We start from the raw sequence: 20514 nt of genomic DNA on the forward strand, positions 1-20514 counted from the left end.
GCACTGGCTGAGATGCAGGAAGACAATATCCTTGGCCCGCCTGTCATGAAGAACCTCCTGGGCCCTGGGCAACTCTTCACACCACTATAAGCCCCACCTTCATTATAAAGTATGGGGAAGTCACATATTATTGGAAGGAAGGCAGAAGTTTAGCAGAATTAGATCTACCTGAAAAAAATGCTTGAGGAAGGCATGCTTTTGGAGCCTCACACACCGCACACCATCTCTTATTAAGCCCAGCGTTGCCAAGTTCTCCCCCATTGTTGGACAGAATTGCTGGTGACTCAACTGAACACCAGATGAAATGGTTGGCTTGCACTCAGGAGCTATGTTGTAAAAACAAAAAAAAAAAAAAAAAAGGCAATTTCTCTTTAAACACTGGAACCACATTCAGTGAGGTGAGATGCTTGCTGAGAAGCGCATGGTCCTGACCGAGGTAACAGTCAGATACACATCACCCATTTTCCCAACTGCTGTTTCTGTACCTGCTAGAAGGAAATGTTACCTCCTCGCCCCTGCCTACCTCAGAAGCATCTCTGAGGAGAACTGTGGGTGCCTGGTTAGAACACTCCAGATAGCTCAAGTTGGTGAAATAAAATCTCCTAAATCAATTTGTCACGTTGACACTAAGTTTTATGCAGCCAATATTTACAATAAAGTAGCATCAGTACCAATGACAGAATCTCAGAGTTCTGTGTACTTCGAAGAATCCAGTCCAATTCCCCACCCAAATAAGGGTCCCATCTACCACAAAGAAAAGAGCAGTGGGGACATAGGTGTGCTTTTCAAAAAGGTGACTGATTCCTTGTTAAACTTGAGACATTTTTTGTTCAATGCCTTGATTTCGGCTTCTTTAGAACTTCCACTCACTGATTCCTTTTAATACATTTTTATTGATTTTAGAGAGGAAGGGAGAGGGATAGAGAGATAGAAACATCAATAATGAGAATCATTGATAGGCTGCCTCCTGCACGCCCCCTACTGGGGATCGAGCCCGCAACCCAGGCATGTGCCCTTGGCCAGAATCGAACCTGGGACCCTTCAGTCCGCAGGCCGACACTCTATCCACTGAGCCAAACCGGTTAGGGCTGGAGTTTATTTTCCAAGGATCCCAACTAAGCAGAATCAAGATACTGAGATGTTTTATGTTTTCTAATGTTCAGAGATAATCAAGAATGTCACAGTTATTTCTCAAGAATATTATGACCTGGTGAAGCCATTAACTTTACTATAAGTAAGTACATATGAGGACGGACTGAGGCCATCTCCCTAATAGTTCTAATGGCTCCTGAACAAATGGAGTCTCCTAAATTTCCCCAGTTCCATGGTTCTTAAAAGACCAATGGTTGAGTAATTCTACCAGTGACGTACTTCTTTCTGTTATCTGCCCTAGTTACTTTCTGGGCCTTGCAATGACTAGGATGTATAACATATATAGGTCGGGATGTATACTGTGAAATCTGTTTGTGCTTTTTTGCTAAGAGTTGACAAGTTTAAAAATACAGTGTAGGAAAATTACTTGTAGTTATGAAGAAAGATGGGAGAAAAGTGCCAAATGAGCTTGTAATGAGGATTTCTCAGTGTGAACATATGTAAAAAGAACTTTGAGCTATAGACATTATGATAAACAAAAACGATCAAGCTAAGTTCTTAAGAAGCTTAAAGATACAAGATCCTGCTGATTATATGTACAATAAACAGCTTATTCTCTTTGTTCCCTGTTAATGGATCAGCATACTTGGCTCCCCGGAAACATTTCAGACAAAACACAGTAACACATTAGTCAGAAATATAGCTTTTTATTATAATATTTCATAATCTAAAAACTTCCTTTTTAATTCTTGGAAGAGAATATTCCAGCTTCCAGACAACTGACCGACCCTGTAAAATACTGGAAAATGGTGTCTAAGAAATCTGAATTTTGTAGTTAAGAATCTGTAACCTAGTTTGGGGGGAGTGGTGGGGAAGAATGAAAGAACGGTTCAAATACAGATTTTGTTTCGGTACAAAACAAATTAGATCCATTTTTCAGTTTAACCTTGAACATGTTTTCCCAGAAACTTTGGTTTTTCTTCCAAAGAGAAACTCTAAGGTTGGCTTCCCATGTGGACAAAAAATTTTTTTAAAATAAGACCCAAGTGAGACATGGCACATGGCTCAGGCCATGGCATGTAAGTGGGATATCCTTCGGAGTGAGCCAGCTTCCACGTTCCATAGCAAAGTTATGTGTCTAATGCATTTCTTGTGTGAAGGTCAGACTTTAGTTGAAATTTTAAACAATTGGTTTGTAATATAATAAATCTTAAAATCATTTGTCTTGTGTAATGTACATAGAGTAGATATGCCATTATGGTGCTTTCTGGAGATCACTGGGTACTACAGTCAAAGAGAGCTGTCTGCCCTCTAGCATGTTAAATGGACTTTGAAAATGTGTTTTCACTAAATAAAATTAGAAAAACAAGTCTGGTTATACCACCTTTAAAAACAAGCTGTGATTGCACACATGTTACGGGGACAATTAGCATGCAATACAATCAACAAGTCAATTTTTTAGTATGTAAAAGGCTAAAGTGAAATCATGGTATAAATACCAATAATAAGTAATCTTGGGGAAGATTAATTCTCTAAATTAATCATATAATATTACAATTTTTACAATGTTAGCCAGAACAGTGATATTCACAGCAATGTTTTCTTCCACTTGATAAGTGCCTATACACCACATGAATTGCCCACACCCATGAGTCAAAAGTCAAAGCCAAGATTCAAAAATCAACATTTTCACTGTAACAGGTTAAAAATGTTTATATAATGATAAGTTACACTTTTCAACTTACTGTCATTTTAAGTAATTGCTTAATTACCTATTTTTAATGCACTGCTAATCTGATGCTTATTGTAATAACAACCATAATTCTACTAATGTTAATTAGGTTACAGTTTTAATTTTTAAAATGAGAGAATTCAATTTACATAAGCATACATTGTTTAAAAACCACCCATCACAAACACACACCTTTTCCATGAGTATTTAAAAATAAATTAATATACTTGACGTATATATTTTATATGTTATATATATGTATCTATTTGTGGACATAATTATTCTTACTTCTGGAAGGATGTCAGCACTTGGAAACTCTGCAGGAGATCTGATGATAACACTAAGTTTAAAAAACATGAAAATTCATTCTTGAAGAAAATCGTAAAGCAGGAGGTTCTTAACAGATGGGTCTTTTGGAAATAAAGGCCATTTTAGGGCAGGAGAGGAGGACAGTCTCAGATTCCAGATCCCACAGGTACTGTTTATTTCAGAAGCTACTTTAGAAAGCAGTGCACAATGACACCTCAGACAGCTGGCTGAAAGGTAACAGCATATATTTTAATCCTGAAAGGGCACAGAAGCAGCAGGAGGTGGACAAGGTAGGCCAGCAAGGAGAAAGCCATGCCTGCAGCTCACAGAGAGGCCGTGGACATTGCCAGGGGAAGGTCTTGGGAAAGGGCTGCGTGTCTCCAGGATGGTTCACAATGCACTGCACGTGCAATTCGTTGACGTCCAACCATTCAGACCCTGAGCCCGTGATGTGTTTTATGTCCTCCTGCAACCACAGCAATAGAGACAGCTGTTAAGATAGAGGCTGGAGCATGGTGTTAGGGTGCAGAACACCCAGCCAAAGAAGACAGCAGAGCTGCACCAAAGTCTCAACAAACATGCATCCGGGGAAACAAAAAACCTGAATCAAATAAACGAGCTGGGAAACAGTCCATCCAAATGAGTGCTGAAGTTGGATAGAGGAGTCCCAGTAGCAACCCAAACGCCAATGTCCTGATTGACCAGAATACACTGGGAAACAGGGATTCGTATTTTGGAGGCTTTCACACTAATTGAGTGGAAGGTTAAAAACAAACAAAAATAGTTTTGTTTTTCACTGCTATTAAGAGAATTTATATTCCCATTCCTCATCTCACAATTTTGAGCAGGGGGTATAGATGAATCTTTTTCAGCACCTGACATCTTGTGTGGCCTTGGGTCTGAGCCAATCAGCACTGCATAGAACGGCAGATGCAGAAAGTACTGAAGACTGGGCTAACTATTTTAGAAGATGGAGCTTCGTTTTACTAAACTTTTGAGAAAGACTGCTTCCTTTTTAAAAATTATTTCTGCAATTTGCCTCTTGCTTCTACAAGGAGCCTGTAATAAAATTCTGGTTCCCCAAGATGCCCGTTTGTTAAATTCTGGTTAATCCACGTGCTTGCACGGACAGGAAGTAAAGGAGTTAGCCCTTTGCTTTCCTATTGTGTCTTCCTATGGGATGCGAGGACATTATTGTTGGCCCCTAGAACAATATTCCCCAAAGCCCAGGAGGACGGTCCAGGCCACCCACCCTTTTAGATGATGTTCACGAGCGCTGTTGGCTTTTTCTTGGCCATTTTGGGCCTGATGTTGCCTTTCCGACTTAATCCCAGAGGTTCCCCTTTCTTCAGCGGTCTGCAGAGTTCTCTGGGGGTTTCGGCCTGGTCGTGAATGGACTTAGCAGGCTGCATGCTGGCCCTCTCATCCTTGGCTTTTCTCAGGTAGCTCCTTCCTTTTGGATGAAAATGAGTCTTGAGATCGGGGTGGTTACATGTTGCATGTGGGTGTCCTCGGCTTCTACAGATGGTCGGGTGGGAGGAGGGAGATGAGCAGAAAGATTTCTTTAAAACCTTAAAAGAATGAAAGCTACCTACAGCACAATCACTCCTGCATGCTAGAGCAGTGATAATGCTGCCAGTAAAACAAATGACATATATTGGTTTTTTTCTTTCCAACAATTCTGGTGACTTTCATGAAGGGAACTCGTGAATCTGCATTCTCAGCGACATATTGCTAGTCCTATTTATCAGTGACAAACACTGAGGAACAGAAATTTAAATGACTACTCAGGATAATGTATACAGTTGGTCTACAGAGAAGGTGGGAGCAGAATCCATATCTCATGAATCTTTAAGTAACTACTAGGGGACTCAGACAAATCTGTAGTACAGTTATTATAAAGTATGTGATTCATGGTATAAGGGCATATATATAATACAGTACACATACTTCATTAGTAGTACTGTAGAGCTATTATGACTATACTATAGCATAATAAGAGAAAATTATACTATATAACACCATATAAATACTCCTATAGTACTATCGTACTGCCATAGACTACTACAACTAGCATAGCTAAAAGTCACATAAGCCCTGGCTGGTGTGCTCAGTGGTTAGAATGTCACATCTGGATGTCACCAAAAGCCTTGGATTTGATTCCTGGGCAAGGGCATGTGCCTGGGTTGCAGGTTCACTTCCTGGCCATGGTCAGGGCATGTGCGGGAGGCAACCAATTAATGTGTCTCTCTCACATTGATGTTTCTCTCCACCCCTCCACCCACTCTCTCTAAAAATCAATGGAAAAAATATTTTGGGGTGAGGATTAACAAAAAAATAAAAAAGTAAATAAAAAATAAAAGTCACACTCACATTTTAGAAAGTTAAGTACATAAGCTGGTTAATTTTTACCTGAGACCCTCAAATCCATTTATATTATAGATGCCACATAAAATGCAACAGGAGCCGAAACCAGTTTTGCTCAGTGGATAGAGCATTGGCCTGCGGACTGAAAGGTCCCAGGTTCGATTCCGGTCAAGGGCATGTACCTTGGTTGTGGGCACATCCCCAGTAGGAGATGTGCAGGAGGCAGCTGATCGATGTTTCTCTCTCATCAATGTTTCTAATTCTCTCTCTCCCTTACTCTCTGTAAAAAAATCAATAAAATATATTTTTTTTAAAAAATGCAACAGGAAAACATGCAAACATTATCATATGGCCAAAGTATAAAAAGATATACATACAGGCATTTGGGCTTCCTATTTGAAGAGCTATCTGTAAGCTAAAGGAAAACAAATAAGAAAAAAACATTACTTAACTTGAAGACTGAATTTGATTTATAAAATCTTGCTTAGATTTTAAAGAAATGGTATCCCCACTAAGGAACCAGGAACTATGGGCAGCACTGCCCACGATGCCATCCGCCACAGCGGTGAGCCGGTACCTCTCATGCTCAGCCTCCGCTCACTCAGGGATCCTCTCTGGCTCCCTGTTATGAGATTTCCAAGAAGCCAATATCAGCAGAACTAAAAAACTTCAACAAGCCAAAGAGTCCCCCAACAGAGCAACATTTGAAGAAACATGTTTTTAAAAATTGGAATGATGTACCATTATTTCTTGATTGATTCAGACTGCATTTGCAGCTAATTTACTACAGCTGTGGTTGGGTCACAGTGTCTCAACTGAGGGGAAAATTGGCATAAAATGTTTATTGCCTAAAATACGTAATTTCTAAAATGAGAGCATATGAAGACCAACAACTCCACGATTGTCCCTGAGGCCACCTATCCTTGAAATTAGTTCCCATTCCCATTAAAATATCTTCATGCGCGTTTGTGGCCACGCTAGGAATATCATTTTCAGAATAAATTGATAATTATCATTTTGTGATCCAGATGTCACCATGCATTTTACAGGCCAACCCAGTGTATTCCAAACCTTCTGTTGCTGATCTTTGTCACTAAAGAAGTGGTAGGAAGACAAGCAGAAGATGAGAATGGCAAAGAAAATGTAGGGCCCCATGTGGCCAAGACACGCGCCCCCTGCTAGACTAAACCTGAGAAGCGAGACTCAGCGTAAGATTCTTCTGTCTGCAGCTTGAGCTGTAGTCAGGAGCAAATCAGAAAGAAGTTTTCTTAACTTCTGAGGGTCATGTCCCCAAGAAGGTTTGCCTTCTGCCCTTTGACAATCAAAAGTCAGTCTTATTGTTGACCCTGTTCACACTGGCTGGCTTTGGCATGAGGTTAGTAAATATGAACAGAAAAAGGCACCTTCCTTGCAAGAGAGTTGTGAGATTATGCAACATACAAAGAAGGTGGGCCAGATGGCTCCAAAATATAACAAAAAATATTTTTTTTACTTTACTGTATGGATGTATACATATAGTTTGTATGTGTATTGCTTATATGTATACACAAGACCCTTTGGGATTTCGGGGGGGGGAGAGAGAGAGAGAGAGAGAGAGAGAGAGAGAGAGAGAGAGAGAACGAAACAGGAGAGAGAGAAAGAAAGAATATGTATGTATATGCTTCCCTGCTTCCCTTTCTGGGGAAAAGATCAACAGTGTTTTCAAATGTTCAAAGGAGTCCCTGACTTCCAAAACATTTTAAGAACCACAACCTCAGCATTTATGGATGTAACTAATGGACCCTGCTGGGACCTCAGGAAATAGGAATAACTTACTGTGCATTACAGAAAGGAAATGCATAAATAAAGATAGGTAAAGATGAGCCTCCATATGGTATCATAAATTGTGCATGTCTATACATCACACACTGGGTAAAATACTCACCACGCAACAAACACAATTAACCCTCAAAACAACCCTAAGAGGTAAGCCTCATAATTCCCATTTTTCAGATATGGAAACTAAGGCAGAAAAGTTAACTAGTTGGTTAAAGCCTCAATGTTTTACCAGTGTTAGGACTGAACTTCAAACGCAAGTCTTCTCTCTGCACGGCCTCCCTAAAAAGTGTGTGTTTGCATACATAAGTATACAAGCAAGGACATGTAGACACAAAAAGTTAAGTGGAACCCATGGCTGGATCAGAATTCCTCCTGTGATCCTACAGATTATGAGGTTTGGGGTGAAGGTGGGACCGGTTACCACACACTGTGGACTCTCACATGCTCTCCTCCCCGTGAACACAAGAGGCCGCTGTCCCTTCGGGCCCCTAGAGCCTCAGGCAGTCCTGCACACTCAATTGCTCGGACCAAAACCTCAGATTCATTCTTGATTCCTCTTTTCCTCACCCGATAAATCCAATCCTTCAGCAAGGCCAAGTGGTCTTATCCACTCTACTCCCAGAACACATTCTATATACCCATCCCTTCTCTTTACCTCCACCCTACCCACACTGCCACCTCCTCTCCCCTGCCACACAAAAACAGCCTTCCAGCACATCTCTCCTTCCTGCGCTCCTCCGTTCAATTCTCCAGAGAGCACCAGACTTTCTCCTAAAACCCAGGTTACCTCCAACTTTAAACCTTTCAACGGCTTCCCTCTGTGCTCTGGAATAGACCCAAACTCCTTGCGTGACCTACTAGGCCCAGCATGACCTGGATCCTTCCCAACTCTCTGACTTCATCTCCTACCACTCAAAGGTACCAAGCTTGTTCCCTCCTAAGGCAATTCCTATTCCCTTGCCTAGAACATTCCACTTGAGTATTTTCAGGGCTGGCTCCTCGTTATTCAGGCCACAGTGCAAAACTGCCTCCTCAGCAAGGCTTTTCCTGAAAGGGTTTCACTGAAGTAGACATCTTAAACGTATCATCTCACTTTTTTTCTTGATTAGTGGTTATCGCTTTCAAAATGATCTTCGTTATTTGCTCACTTGCTCATTGTGAGCCCCTCCTCACTGAGAGCAGGGACCTCTCCCATCTCATTCACAGCAGTTTCCTCAGCACTCAGTAAGCGCTGCGGCAGCCCCAATAAACAAGTGTTAGATGAATTACTGCAAGTCCTAACTTAGCAGCCTGCAGGAAATAAATGCAACACTTAAAATAAGATTATCCAAGCTGTTTCATGACCTTCTGTGTGAGCAGTTCTGTCCGTGATTTTGGCAGATGGGATACTGGGTCACTTTGTGTCTAATTCGACAGCATTTTTCAGAGCATGAAGACAAAATATCTGAGTAAGCATAGTACACTTTTAGAAACCAGCCAGGTGAAAAAGAACAAAAATGCTCAAGGGGATTAAGGGAAAGAAACAGATGCCGAAACATTATTTTAGAAAAGGCACTAAAAGCGAGGGGGGAGCGGGAGGAGATTTTTCTAGAGCACAAAAGAATCTTAGAGCTAGAAGACACCTTAGAAAGAATTAATTTATACACCAACTTAGAAATGTCACTGCTACCTGGAGGTGGTGATGAGAAACAGAGGGAAGAGTGGAGGAAGAGAACTGGGGCAGATGGAAGAGGAGATCAAGAAGATCGACACTGTTTTTTATGTGTAGCCTTAGCTGAGATGGTGGGAGCCAGGCCAGGCTGGGCATGGTATTCCCAGCTGTTCTGAAAGAAGTGGCTGATGTGTGGGGGGAGAAGGTCAGAATGTTCTGCTGATCCTGGGGTACTCTGGGGCTAGGAGCTCTCCTTGGTGGGTGGGCCTGAGGCTCCAGAAGCCTGGCCTCTCAATGCTCTGGACCTTCACTAAGCTGGGCCAGAGGATAATAAAGACACGATCTAAAGCTTCTCCTGCTAAAAGCACCCAAGTTCCTCTGTGTCTCTAGAGCCACAGATACCCTGGGAGGCCGCAACCAGCCCTTTCATTATATCAAAGACAAGGATCCTAATTTTATAGGTGAGTGTCTATGATGATCATGAAGTAGACTAAATAGAAAGGAGACATGTCTCAGGGTCTGCAGACTGTCTCATAATGTGGTACATTATGGTTCAAAGCAGAGTTAGAGGATTACACATGAGCACAGGGGAGCCTACATCTGCTAAATCCTTTCATAAATCAAACACCTCACTCTTGGTCTTCTCAGAGAGATAATACACTCCCTCCACTAGTGAGAGTTCACCTCCCAACAGCCTGATCATGCTCTACTCACAAGCAGCTCCCACATCCAAATTCCCTGTTACACTCTGCGCTGCACTTCATTTGAATTAATCAAGTCTTCCCTTGGTAAATCAAGCCTGATGAAGGCAGATGATGTCACTCATATTTGGGACACAGAGGGCATGGACATAAATATTCATTAATTTCCTGTCATGTTTCTTTATAGGTATGTATGCATGTGTATATATGTGCATATGTTTATATGTGTGTATATGTATATATGTTGTGTGTGCATGCACATATACATGTAATTTTATATATACACATCTGACTACAGAGCAGAGATGCTGTTCAACTATGGGTCACATGGTATAGCATGACAAGAAATAATGACTGGCTACTTCCTATAAAAGGTGTTCAGTTTTCAAGCTGGGAAAATAAACTGAGCAGAGGAAGTAGGCGCAGAAATATAAATAACAGGGAGAACTAATGGGCTTCCTTGCTTCTTCCTGGCCTTCCACTGTTTTCTTTCTAATATCCTCCTGGCTTTGCATAGTAGAATTTTAACATTTCTTAGCCCTGGGTTACTTAAAAGCCTGCAGACTGAAAATATTCATGCAACACTTCAATTTTAGAATCCTAACCACCAAAGTCAGGTGATGAGCAGAGAATTTAAGAGGCCAAAAGATCCTATAGAGCATCTAGTCTAACTACTTCATTTTTACAGATTTAAAAGCCCAGGAAGACAAACTGTCTCTTTGGAGGGTCTCTTATTCTACAAGCATAAAAACACTTCTACTGCCCTGACTGGTTTGGCTCAGTGGATAGCGCATCGGCCTGCGGACTGCAAGGTCCCAGGTTCGATTCTGGTCAAGGGCATGTATCTTGGTGGTGGGCACATCCCCTAGGGGGTGTGCAGGAGGCAGCTGATCCATGTTTCCCTCTCATCGATGTTTCTAACTTTCTATCCCTCTCCCTTCCTCTCTGTAAAAAAATCAATAAAATATATTTAAAAAACAAAACAAAAAAAAAAACAAAAAACACTTCTACCAACTCAGTTTGGCATGGAGTTGGAGGGTGAAGAACTGGAGACTGTGCACAAGAATTCAGCTTACTTCCGGGTGCCTGGGGTTCACCTGTCTCACTTCCATAACACACGCATGGCCGGGCAATACTCTCAAATGATGTCTAGAGAATCCCTAGAAGTCACTCCCCAGCTCCCTTTTCCTCTGCCCTTAACCGGATCTCACCAAACCTAGGACCTCACCCTCTGGCTGGACCTGCGCGACTTTCCACACCTACCACATGCTCGCTGACGTCCCGGCAGAAGCCTGAGGCCTGCTGGCTCTGGTAGTACTCCAACTGCTTCTCCGCCAGTTCCACCCGCTGCAACAGGTTCTCAATAAAGTCCTGGAGCCGAGCTTTCCCTTGAACCTCCTTCTCAGCTGCTGTTTCGAGGAAATGGTTGAATGTAACAACTTCTCTGCAAGGAAAAATGAAGAAAAAAAAACACACACAAAATGGAGAAACGAGACAGGAATTCATTCCTTCAACACATTTTATCGAGTGTCTACACTGTCAGGGACTGCCCTAGGCTGTGTGGTCAGAGCAATGACAAAAGAGCTAAGGTTCCATTTTAGTATTTACATTTAGAGATTACAATTTTAGTAGCAGAGAGTCATTATAAAGCATACCAAAAGCCCTAACTGTTTTGGCTCGCTGAATGGAGCGTCGGCCTGCGGACTGAAGGGTCCCAGGTTTGATTCCAGTCAAGGGCATGTACCTGGGTTGCAGGCACATCCCCAGTGAGGGGTGTGCAGGAGGCAGCTGATGGATGCTTCTCTCTCATCGATGTTTCTAACTCTCTATCCCTCTCCCTTCCTCTCTGTAAAAAATCAATAAAATATATTTACAAAAATATATACCAAAAAAAATATGTCAGGTGGTGATAAGTGCTAAGGAGAAAGCTGAAACTGGATGCAAGAAGGTAGAGAGAGATAGAAGGAGGGGAGGGGTGAGTGATATTTAGAAAGCAAAGTCAGGGATAACCTTTTGGACGGGATAACATTTGAGCAGACACCTGGGAGGAGTTGAGGGAGGTGTGCAGATGGGTCTATGATACAGCAAAGAGGCCTTGGTGGTGGGAGCAAAGTGGGGCAAGGAGAGGTCTGTGGGAGCAGACAGCCAGGAAGGGCCTCACAGGTCACTGAGATGATTCCCAATTTTATTACAAATGAGATGGGAAACCACTGGACACTTTTGAGAAAAGTTCTGACTTATATTTTAAAAGGGGAGAAAATACTACAGGGAGGGAAGGTATAAAAGCAAGAGGCTGTGCTGAATGCAAGTGTATAAAATGAGTCATCTTGTCCAACCGTTGATGTTTGAGCTAAGAATGAAACAGCCCAAGAAATGCTATCTTGAAGTCAATCCACAGTCCACTGGGAAAGCTATTCTACTTGATGTAGAAGAAGAATTGTGCATGTTGCCCCTTCCCGAAAAAGTTGCGCAAAATACCTCAAACAATGCTCTTTTATCTGCATAATTCCTTGTGGATTCACAAATCCAGAAGAAAAAATTATTTTATTGCTATTTTATATTTTATTTTTATTGCTAATGCGAGTATGAAAGTAACATTTTGGTAGCCATCTCTGGAGCACCTCTATGCATGTGTGTATGCATAAGCACATGTATACACACAAACACACACACACACACACGCTGTCTCTTGGTGCTTAGCCTGTTTCTCAGGTCATGTTCCAGGTAATCAACACTACCAACCGGTGTGCAGTATCACAGTTCTCCTCAGCCGATTTGCCTCTCTCAGTAAGAAATCATGAAGATCCTTTCAGCCATCTCCTCTGTATGTTCTGCCACTTCCACTGGAAATAATTAATTCTATAATGTTAATAGCTGTTGGATATTGTATTTTCTTTTGTGACTTCAATATCTCTCTCAGCCTTCGAGGAGTGACCCCTCATTTTTCTGGCCATACTCAGCTTATACAGCAGCAAGATTTTAAACACTAACCACTCCCCCTCCAGCCTCTTTCACTGTAGATAAATGAATCCTATTGTTAAAAATCTAACCGCATGCAGTTGTTCTAGAGCAGGGGTGGGGAACCTTTTTTTCCTGCTGAGGGCCATTTGGATGTTTACAACATAATGTGTGGGCCATACGAAATTACCAATTTAAAAATTAGAATGTTATATTTGATTAAACGTTCAATTAACTCACCACAATGCCTTGGCAGGGCCGGACCAAATGATTTTGAGGGCCTTATAATGGCCCATGGGGCAGACATCCCCCACCCCTGTTCTAGAGAATCCATTAAATTCATTGCCTACTCTGCATCTTTTCAACCTTCACTTGATCTTTATGTTCCACTGAGCTCCATAATTTCTTACGAGTAGAAACTTCAGGGAAGGCCAGCTCAGGAGTCCCAGTTTCACAGAAAGTCTTTGCAGGGAGCTGGCCGCGGCTTCCAGCTCTTTTCTGTCTGAGCTGCTTTTGTAATTAGTCATGATTTTTCGCTCACAAATATATTATGTCACACTTGGCCATACTGAGACTTCCTATAAAGTCAAATGTCTCTGCAAAACCTTGGGAATTATATATTTATAAAAATAGAAAAGAGACTGGTTGTCAAAAATGATTCACTGGAAGAACTGCTCATTATACCAGCCACCATTTTTTCTATTTTCCTACCAGGGATCAAACATAAACCCGAGTCCCGTAATAATTCCATTATCTTTTAGTAGTCAAGAAATAGTCACACATGAGAAATAAGAGTCCTTTTGGAAAAGAGTTTTCTTTCATCATCAAGTTTCAAGTTTATTTCCAGATGTTTCCGTAAGAGCCCTGAATAGAAGATGTGGGCTTTCCAAGCTGCTCAGGCCATGGACATGAGCCAGTTTTCAAGCTCCACTGTCATTCAGCTTTGATCTGCCTCCTAGGTGAGCCATGAACCTTAACTAGCAGCAAAGAGTGGAGGGTCCGTCTGAGTGCTACATTCGGCTTTCGTGGCTCCAACTTACGGTTGAGATCCTTTGGAGAAAGTATCTTCACATCTCAAAAGCACCACTAAAAACATAGCTCGAGAAATGGCTCCTACATCCTCTTCCCAACAGCAAGGCTTTAATTGATTCGGCGTCAAACCAATTGCAGAGACTTCCTAGGTGCAATTTAGGTTGTTAACTGAATAATGAAACAGTCTCCAAATGGTACTTGTGGGAAAACAACCAAAAACCCATAAACCCTCCTCCACCAAAAACACAGAAAACACAGCCACTGTGTTTTTTCAATTCATTTTGGTTTATAATACATACTATATTTATCTCATGATAGAAAGATTTCACACTTATTATAGGATACTAGAGGCCTAGTGCACGAAATTTGTGCCCTGGGGGCGGGGGGGGGCGTCTCCTCAGCCCAGCCTGCACCCTCTCATAGTCTGGGAGCCCTCAGGAGATGTCTGACTGATGGGGGGAGTGGGCTAAGCCGTCAGTCAGATATCCTTAGTGCTGCTGCAGATGCAGGAGAGGCTCCTGCCACCGCCGCTGCGCTCGCCAGCTGTGAGCCCAGCTTCTGGCTGAGCGGCACTCCCCCTGTGGGAGCACACTGACCACCAGGGGGCAGCTCCGGCATTGAGTGTTTGCCCCTTGATGGTCAGTGTACATCATAGCGACCGGTCGTTCCGCTGTTTGGTCGATTTGCATATTAGCTTTTTATTATATAGGCTATGAAAGCTGACCTATTTAGAAGATCTAACTGAGCAAGGGCTGAATCAGCTTTGTTCTCTGCTCTAAGTCCCTCACTCAATACAACATATGACACATAATAATCAATAAATGCTTGTTGTAATGAATGTTTAAAAAGGACAAGGAGGAAAAAACAAACAAACAAAAACACTCAAAATCCCATCACCCAGAGGTAACTACTGTCACCATTTTTCCTAGTCTTCTTTTTCTCTCTGCATATTTACTATTCTTGGGCTCTCTGTAGTGTTTAAAATATAAGACAGCAATAGTTGACAGCTTAATCCCACAGGATTAACATCTCAAAATCAAGAAAACAAGTCTGAATGCATTACAGCTTATGACTGTGGCTGTATTTTTAAATCATGTAATGTCTTGCTGCTGGTTCCATATAAAACTTTTACGAATTAACGTGAATGCTCCTAGCTGTTCATGGAGCATTATGTCATGTTGGAGAAGAGAAGCATCTTTTCCTAACTTTCCCTTCATCCAATTATCTTGTGCCCTGAAGCCAAGAAGTTAATACCCTTTGTATTTGTCAACCAACATGGCACCAATGCTAACCTAATTTCAGTTTATGGATGTTTCACATCAACTTAAAAAAAAGAGAGAGAGAGAGTTGAAACAAGCCTGATGATTTAATTTTAAAAGAGAAGTTCCCCAAGACAGGGGCTGGAGAAATCCACCCTACTGAGATCGTGTTTGGGTATCCAGATTAATGAAAACAGTAACAAAGCCCATGGCTGACTGCGGAGCTGCATGTGTGCACAACTTTGGATCCCCTTTCACATCCTGCTCAGTCTGGATGAACAATGTCCAGAAACACCTCTCATTTCCCCAAGGATCTGGGGAATTTCCTGAATGGAAAAGAAAGAATTAAACCACATTGCATATGTAACCTCTTTATTATACTCCAAGAGTAAAATACCCACTCACTGGATTTCAATGCAAGGGAGAGCGTACTCATTGATATGATTTCAGATTCCATGATGCCATTCACCTTTAAGAAACTACCAACTGTTGAATTTTGGCATAGTATCAAAGCAGAATACCCACTATTCTCTGAAAATGGTATTAAAATACCTCTCCATGTTCCTGCTTCATACTGTGTGAGACTGGATTTCCTTCATCCGCTTCAAACAAAATAACAAATTTGCCACAGATTAAATGCTGAAGAACTGAAAAAGTCCAGCTTCTCTTAGGCCAGGCATTAATAATATTTTCAAAATGTATAAACAATGCACTCCTTTCACTGAACTGTTTTTGGGAAAATTGTTATTTTTTTTATAGAAATGTGTTATGTATGTTAGCAAGAATGGATTTCTTATTGCTATTTGTAAATGAATTAATAAGTGATTTTCAAATTTCTGTTTTAATTTCTAATATAGTAAATGTAAAACTCCCACATGCAAAAGCTTTTTGGGGGTCCTCAGATTTTTTTTAGGAGTGTACGAGGAAGTGAGGCCACAACATTTGAGAACTGCTTCTTTCTGTGTACCAGCGTGATCCAGAACCTCAGAACTCTGAGGAGGGTGGGCAACGTGGGCTCAAACACAAGGAAGATGATGCCACAATCCATACATTTAATTATTCCATTATTCTGTCACTCAACCAACATTTATTGAATGCTACCAGGTACTGGGCTTAGTGCTGGGGCACTCGGGAACCCATGGTTATATTCATGAAGCTTACTGTCTAACCCAGGGACCAGCCACCTGTTTCTGTAAAGGGCCAGGGAGTAAATGCTTCTGCAGGGCATATGGGCTCCATCACACACCTCAACTCTGCCTAGTGCAGTGGTTCTCAACCTTCTTAATGCCGTGACCCTTTAATACAGTTAGTTCCTCATGTTGTGGTGACCCCCAACCATAAAATTATTGTCGTTGCTACTTCATAACTGTAATTTTGCTACTGTTATGAATCGTAACATAAATATCTGATATGCAGGATGTATTTTCATTGTTACAAATTGAGCATAATTAAAGCATAGTGATTAACCACAAAAACAATATATAATTATATATGTGTTTTCTGATGGTCTTAGGCGACCCCCGTGAAAGGGTTGTTCGACCCCCAAAGGGGTCGTGACCTACAGGTTGAGAACCGCTGGCCTAGTGCAACAGAGCCAGAGGTGACATGTAAAACACAGGAGCACGGCTGTGTAACAACACAATGTAGTTTTAAAATTATTTTACTTTACAGACGCTGAGATTGGAATTTCCTATAATTTTCATATATCGTGAATAATTTTTTTTCTTTTTAATTTTTCAACAATTTAAAAATGCGAAAACCATTCTTAGTTCATGGCTCCTCAAAAACATGTAGCAGGCCGGATGTGGCCGGTAGCGTAGTGGAGGAGCAGACCTTAAAAGCAACACGTACTAAAATAAATACGTAATTACAGACCTGAGCTGAATGTGACTTAAGAAAAAGAATAATATGATGCTATGAGACAGAAGAGCAGAATGACTTGTGTGGTTTTATGTTTGGTTCTCAACCCTGTGATTCGAACTACAGTGTGAAGGCTGGAAGGCCAGATGAGAAGATCAGGGCGAGCGAGCCTGGGGGAAAGTCAGTCAGGGTGTGGGTATAGCCAGCTTTGGGGAAATGAACGAGTCCCAGGCTACTTCCAGCCCCATCTTTGACTTCTTGTTTATTTTTTTAAAAGATTAAGTATGATTAAATCCAAGGTTTTAAGTTTTAAGCTTCGGTGAGACACATGCTTCCTTAAAGCAATAGTTGATACTAAAGGAAAAAAACACCAGTATAATATGAGAAACTGTCCTGACGTTCATTATTTTGCCAAATGACTTGCAGACCTAAAAATCTGACAGTATCCTGAGATTTATAGACATTCAGAAATAAACACAGTATACGGAAGCACTGAGTGAAAGAGTCCTTTCAGTGCAATCAAAGCTCTATTTAGAATAAATATTTGTCACTCATGCGCTCATTCATGGATATTATTTCATTTCAACCACCTCACTTCTTCTGAGGTAGGTTAAAGACAGGCTCATGCAGAAAAATCAAAGGCTGTACCATACAAAGTACATACTGTCATGTGAACAACACATTCTAGAAGCAGGCATAGAGATCGAGGGAAATGCACATTAATGCTGGTCTTCGTTTCGATTTTACATAGGCAATGCACTACTCATTGCTAATGAGAGTCAACACACCCATCCTATCACATATTGTAATCTATAAATAAACCACTTATTATGTCTATTCCCCTATGTTCCCAGCTTTTATGGCCATCCTATAGGCTTATGTTCCTCATTAATGTGCACCACATAGCTCTCTGCTCCAGTTCCAGTGAACTCCATTCAGCCAGATCCTTACTTTCGCACATGCTGTTCCTCCAGCAGGGTCCCTACACCTGCCTTTTCCAAGTGGCCACTATTTTCTAAATATGTTTTTATTGATATTAGAGAGAGAAAGTGAGAGGGAGAGAGAGAAACATTAATGAGAGAGAGAAACATCGATTGGTTGCCTCCCATATTCACCCAAACTAGGGATCAAAACCACAATGTGGGCATGTGCCCAGTAGGATGCATAGTAGGATGCTCAACCAACTGAACCACACCTGCCAGGGCCAAGCTCCCTCTCTCAATGGTCCCTCCAGTCCCAGGGCTTTCCTGTGGGGAAGCTACCCAGACACAGGGCTTGGTGTGGGTTAGATTACCTGCTGCGTTCTCCTGAAGAACCTTGCACCCTATCTCAGTACACACTGCAGAGGACTAGTGCTATTGACCCCGTTTCATTGTAAAATCCGTGAGTAAACCAGGGACCCTGCCTGCTCCTTTAACTGTGAGCCCAGCACACAGCAGGGTCTCAACAAGTCTCTGCTGAATGCATCAAATGTGCAGCTACATCTCTAGTTGAAAATCTCGAACTGATTAAAAAGATACTTAAGTTTCTTTTTATCTTTTTCCAGACAAGTACTGGGGCATAAAACAAATAAGTAACCTATATTACAGGTACCTCCTACAGGAATGTAGGTGGGATCTAAAACATATGCCTTTCTTCTATTCTTAAACAACACTTTAATGCCAGCTTCTCCTCCCAAAGGCAAAGCTCTACCAAGTTATTTAAATTTCATTTTGCATTACTGATTTATGAACCTCTTCAGAGGTATATGAAAGGGTAAAAAATACCTCCGGTTAAAAATAGTCTAGCCATTGATCAGAGAGCACTTCAGACAGACCGTGATGCCAGTCACAGTGCAAATCCCAAAGTCAGACTCAATCACCTCCGAGCACCAGGAACCTGGCTGCAAACTCGGGGCTCGGGGCCAGCTCCTGTACACCCCAAGGGTTCCATGGGGTGGACTCTGCACCTACCACACACCTGGGACCGTAACATCCTTTGCCTTATCTTTCGTTTTGGCTTCTTTGAATAAACGAAGAAGTATAAATTTCTCCTTAAGTATTTAAAACTGATGAGAAAGTCAAATTATTTTTATTGGTTCTAAGTAGATCAACACTTCCAGTCTAAGTCCCCCAGGCCAAAAATCTGTCGGGTAGGGCTGGGGGAGAGGAGGGAAAGTGTGAAAGAGAGAGAAAGAAACATAGACAAATTTGTTGGGTCTCCACATTTTACCATGTGACATCCCTCACTGCAATCAAGGGCTGATGGCACATGCTGAGGGCATGTCTGACATTGGTCTTTTGTACAACAGTTTATAAGTCTGCATGGAACAGAGCCTGGAAAAGAGGACCTCCCCCCCCCCATTTACATAAACGCATTAAAATGTGGAACGAACCGACCCCTCCCTGTCCAACTGAACTCTACATCTGACATGATTTTCCTTGGCCTGCTTCCTAGCTCTGGAGACAAGTTGCTTACTCACTGCTTTGGCTCATCAAAAATGGGAAAGACATAATTAAGTGGCAAGAGGGTTTAGTTGTGCAAAGCAAGTTTCCAAATCAAGCTTGCCTTTTAAAGGCCAGTGCTCCCTAGCCAGCTTTGGATAGAAACCCAAATGGACGTTACCTGGGTCAGGCTACCCCTATCCGTCTCTTTTATCATACCCCTGATGACCATTTGACTGTCTACTTCACCTTCTGGCCTGTCCCTGCCATGAAAGCAGGACCGGACTCATTTGCTTTACCACTTGCCTTACCAGATCCTAGAACAGCACCTGGCACTCAGCACACACTCAATAAAGATTTGTCTTGTGCTAACTCCAGTCTGGGAAACAGGGGAAATGATGTAGGAAGAAGGGAAAAGATTATATTCTAGCTCACAAGGGATCAGGATGGAAATTAAGAGATGGAATTACAAAGAGACCCCTCACCACAATCAAAGGCTGGTGGCACGCGCTCCGCCCTGGCTGGGCAAGGACGTGCAGAGCGTCAAGTTAAGAGCCCTTGTTGGAAGTTAAAAGCCCTGGGCTGGTGTTCCAGAAGCTTAATACCATAAGCAGACTTAATGACACGACCATTTCCCAATTTCCCAACACCTCTGATGCCAGCTGACATTTGCTTTAATCACATCAGAAAAATAAATGACGTCATCCTGGCAGCCCTCTCAAAATAGAAAAGGAGCAAATCCATTCCAAAATGGGCCCGATTCAGTATTACTTAAGTCTTGACGCTTTGGGCAAAGACCACATTTTCAAAAGTCTGGCTGAGACACAGTGAATTAACAGAAAAAGCACTCAGCAGAGAGACAGGGAGTTGGGTTCCAGTCTCAGCTTTGATACTAACTTTTTGTCCTTGGATGAGTCACAACACTTTTCTGGGCCTTACTTTCCCCGTCTGTAAAATGAGGGTGTTATCCTGAAGAAGACCGGGGTACCTTCCAGTACTAAAGTTACACAGTCCCCTCAGGGGTCATTTCTAACCTCCCTGCTGTTCTCCAATGTCACTGTCCTCTGGTTACCAATGCAAATTCTGCCCTTTGTCCTCACTCCTTCAGTGTGGGCTCTTAAATAGAAAAATCTGTCCTCTAATTTCTTTATCAACTTGAAACCAATACTTGTATTTAAGTACTTGTTCAATGCCCTGGGTGTGAACATGGGCATGTTCATGGATATATGGATTCTCCCTATGTAGAGTGTAAGTTCCTTAGGGAAAAATACCAAGAAGTCTGTGTTCCCCACACACACCTAGCATAGTGCTA

General features: G+C 41.9%; 2 protein-coding genes across 3 annotated transcripts in view; one reads left to right on the forward strand and one right to left on the reverse strand.

Moving 5' to 3' along the window:
- RTKN2 (rhotekin 2) overlaps positions 1-20514 on the forward strand; it is a 484906-nt gene that overhangs the window by 334144 nt on the left and 130248 nt on the right. The gene's annotated exons all lie outside the window — the stretch shown is intronic.
- The window catches only part of ZNF365 (zinc finger protein 365), a 73010-nt gene that overhangs the window by 46168 nt on the left and 6328 nt on the right, over positions 1-20514 (reverse strand). Inside the window, exons 3-6 of one of the 2 annotated variants that reach the window (XM_081104883.1) lie at positions 10934-11114; positions 5878-5915; positions 4386-4651; positions 1784-3599 (exon numbers count right to left, since the gene is read on the reverse strand). In XM_081104883.1, coding sequence (XP_080961009.1) covers positions 4390-4651; positions 5878-5915; positions 10934-11114 — 481 coding nt within the window. In that variant the 3' untranslated portion in view covers positions 1784-3599; positions 4386-4389. Of the gene's footprint in view, positions 1-1783; positions 3600-4385; positions 4652-5877; positions 5916-10933; positions 11115-20514 lie in introns of those variants that run through there. The other variant, XM_081104884.1, reaches the window with a different exon arrangement.

Source organism: Myotis nattereri (assembly GCF_964212035.1).
Source record: "Myotis nattereri genome assembly, chromosome: 13".
Taxonomy (NCBI): Eukaryota; Metazoa; Chordata; class Mammalia; order Chiroptera; family Vespertilionidae; genus Myotis; species Myotis nattereri.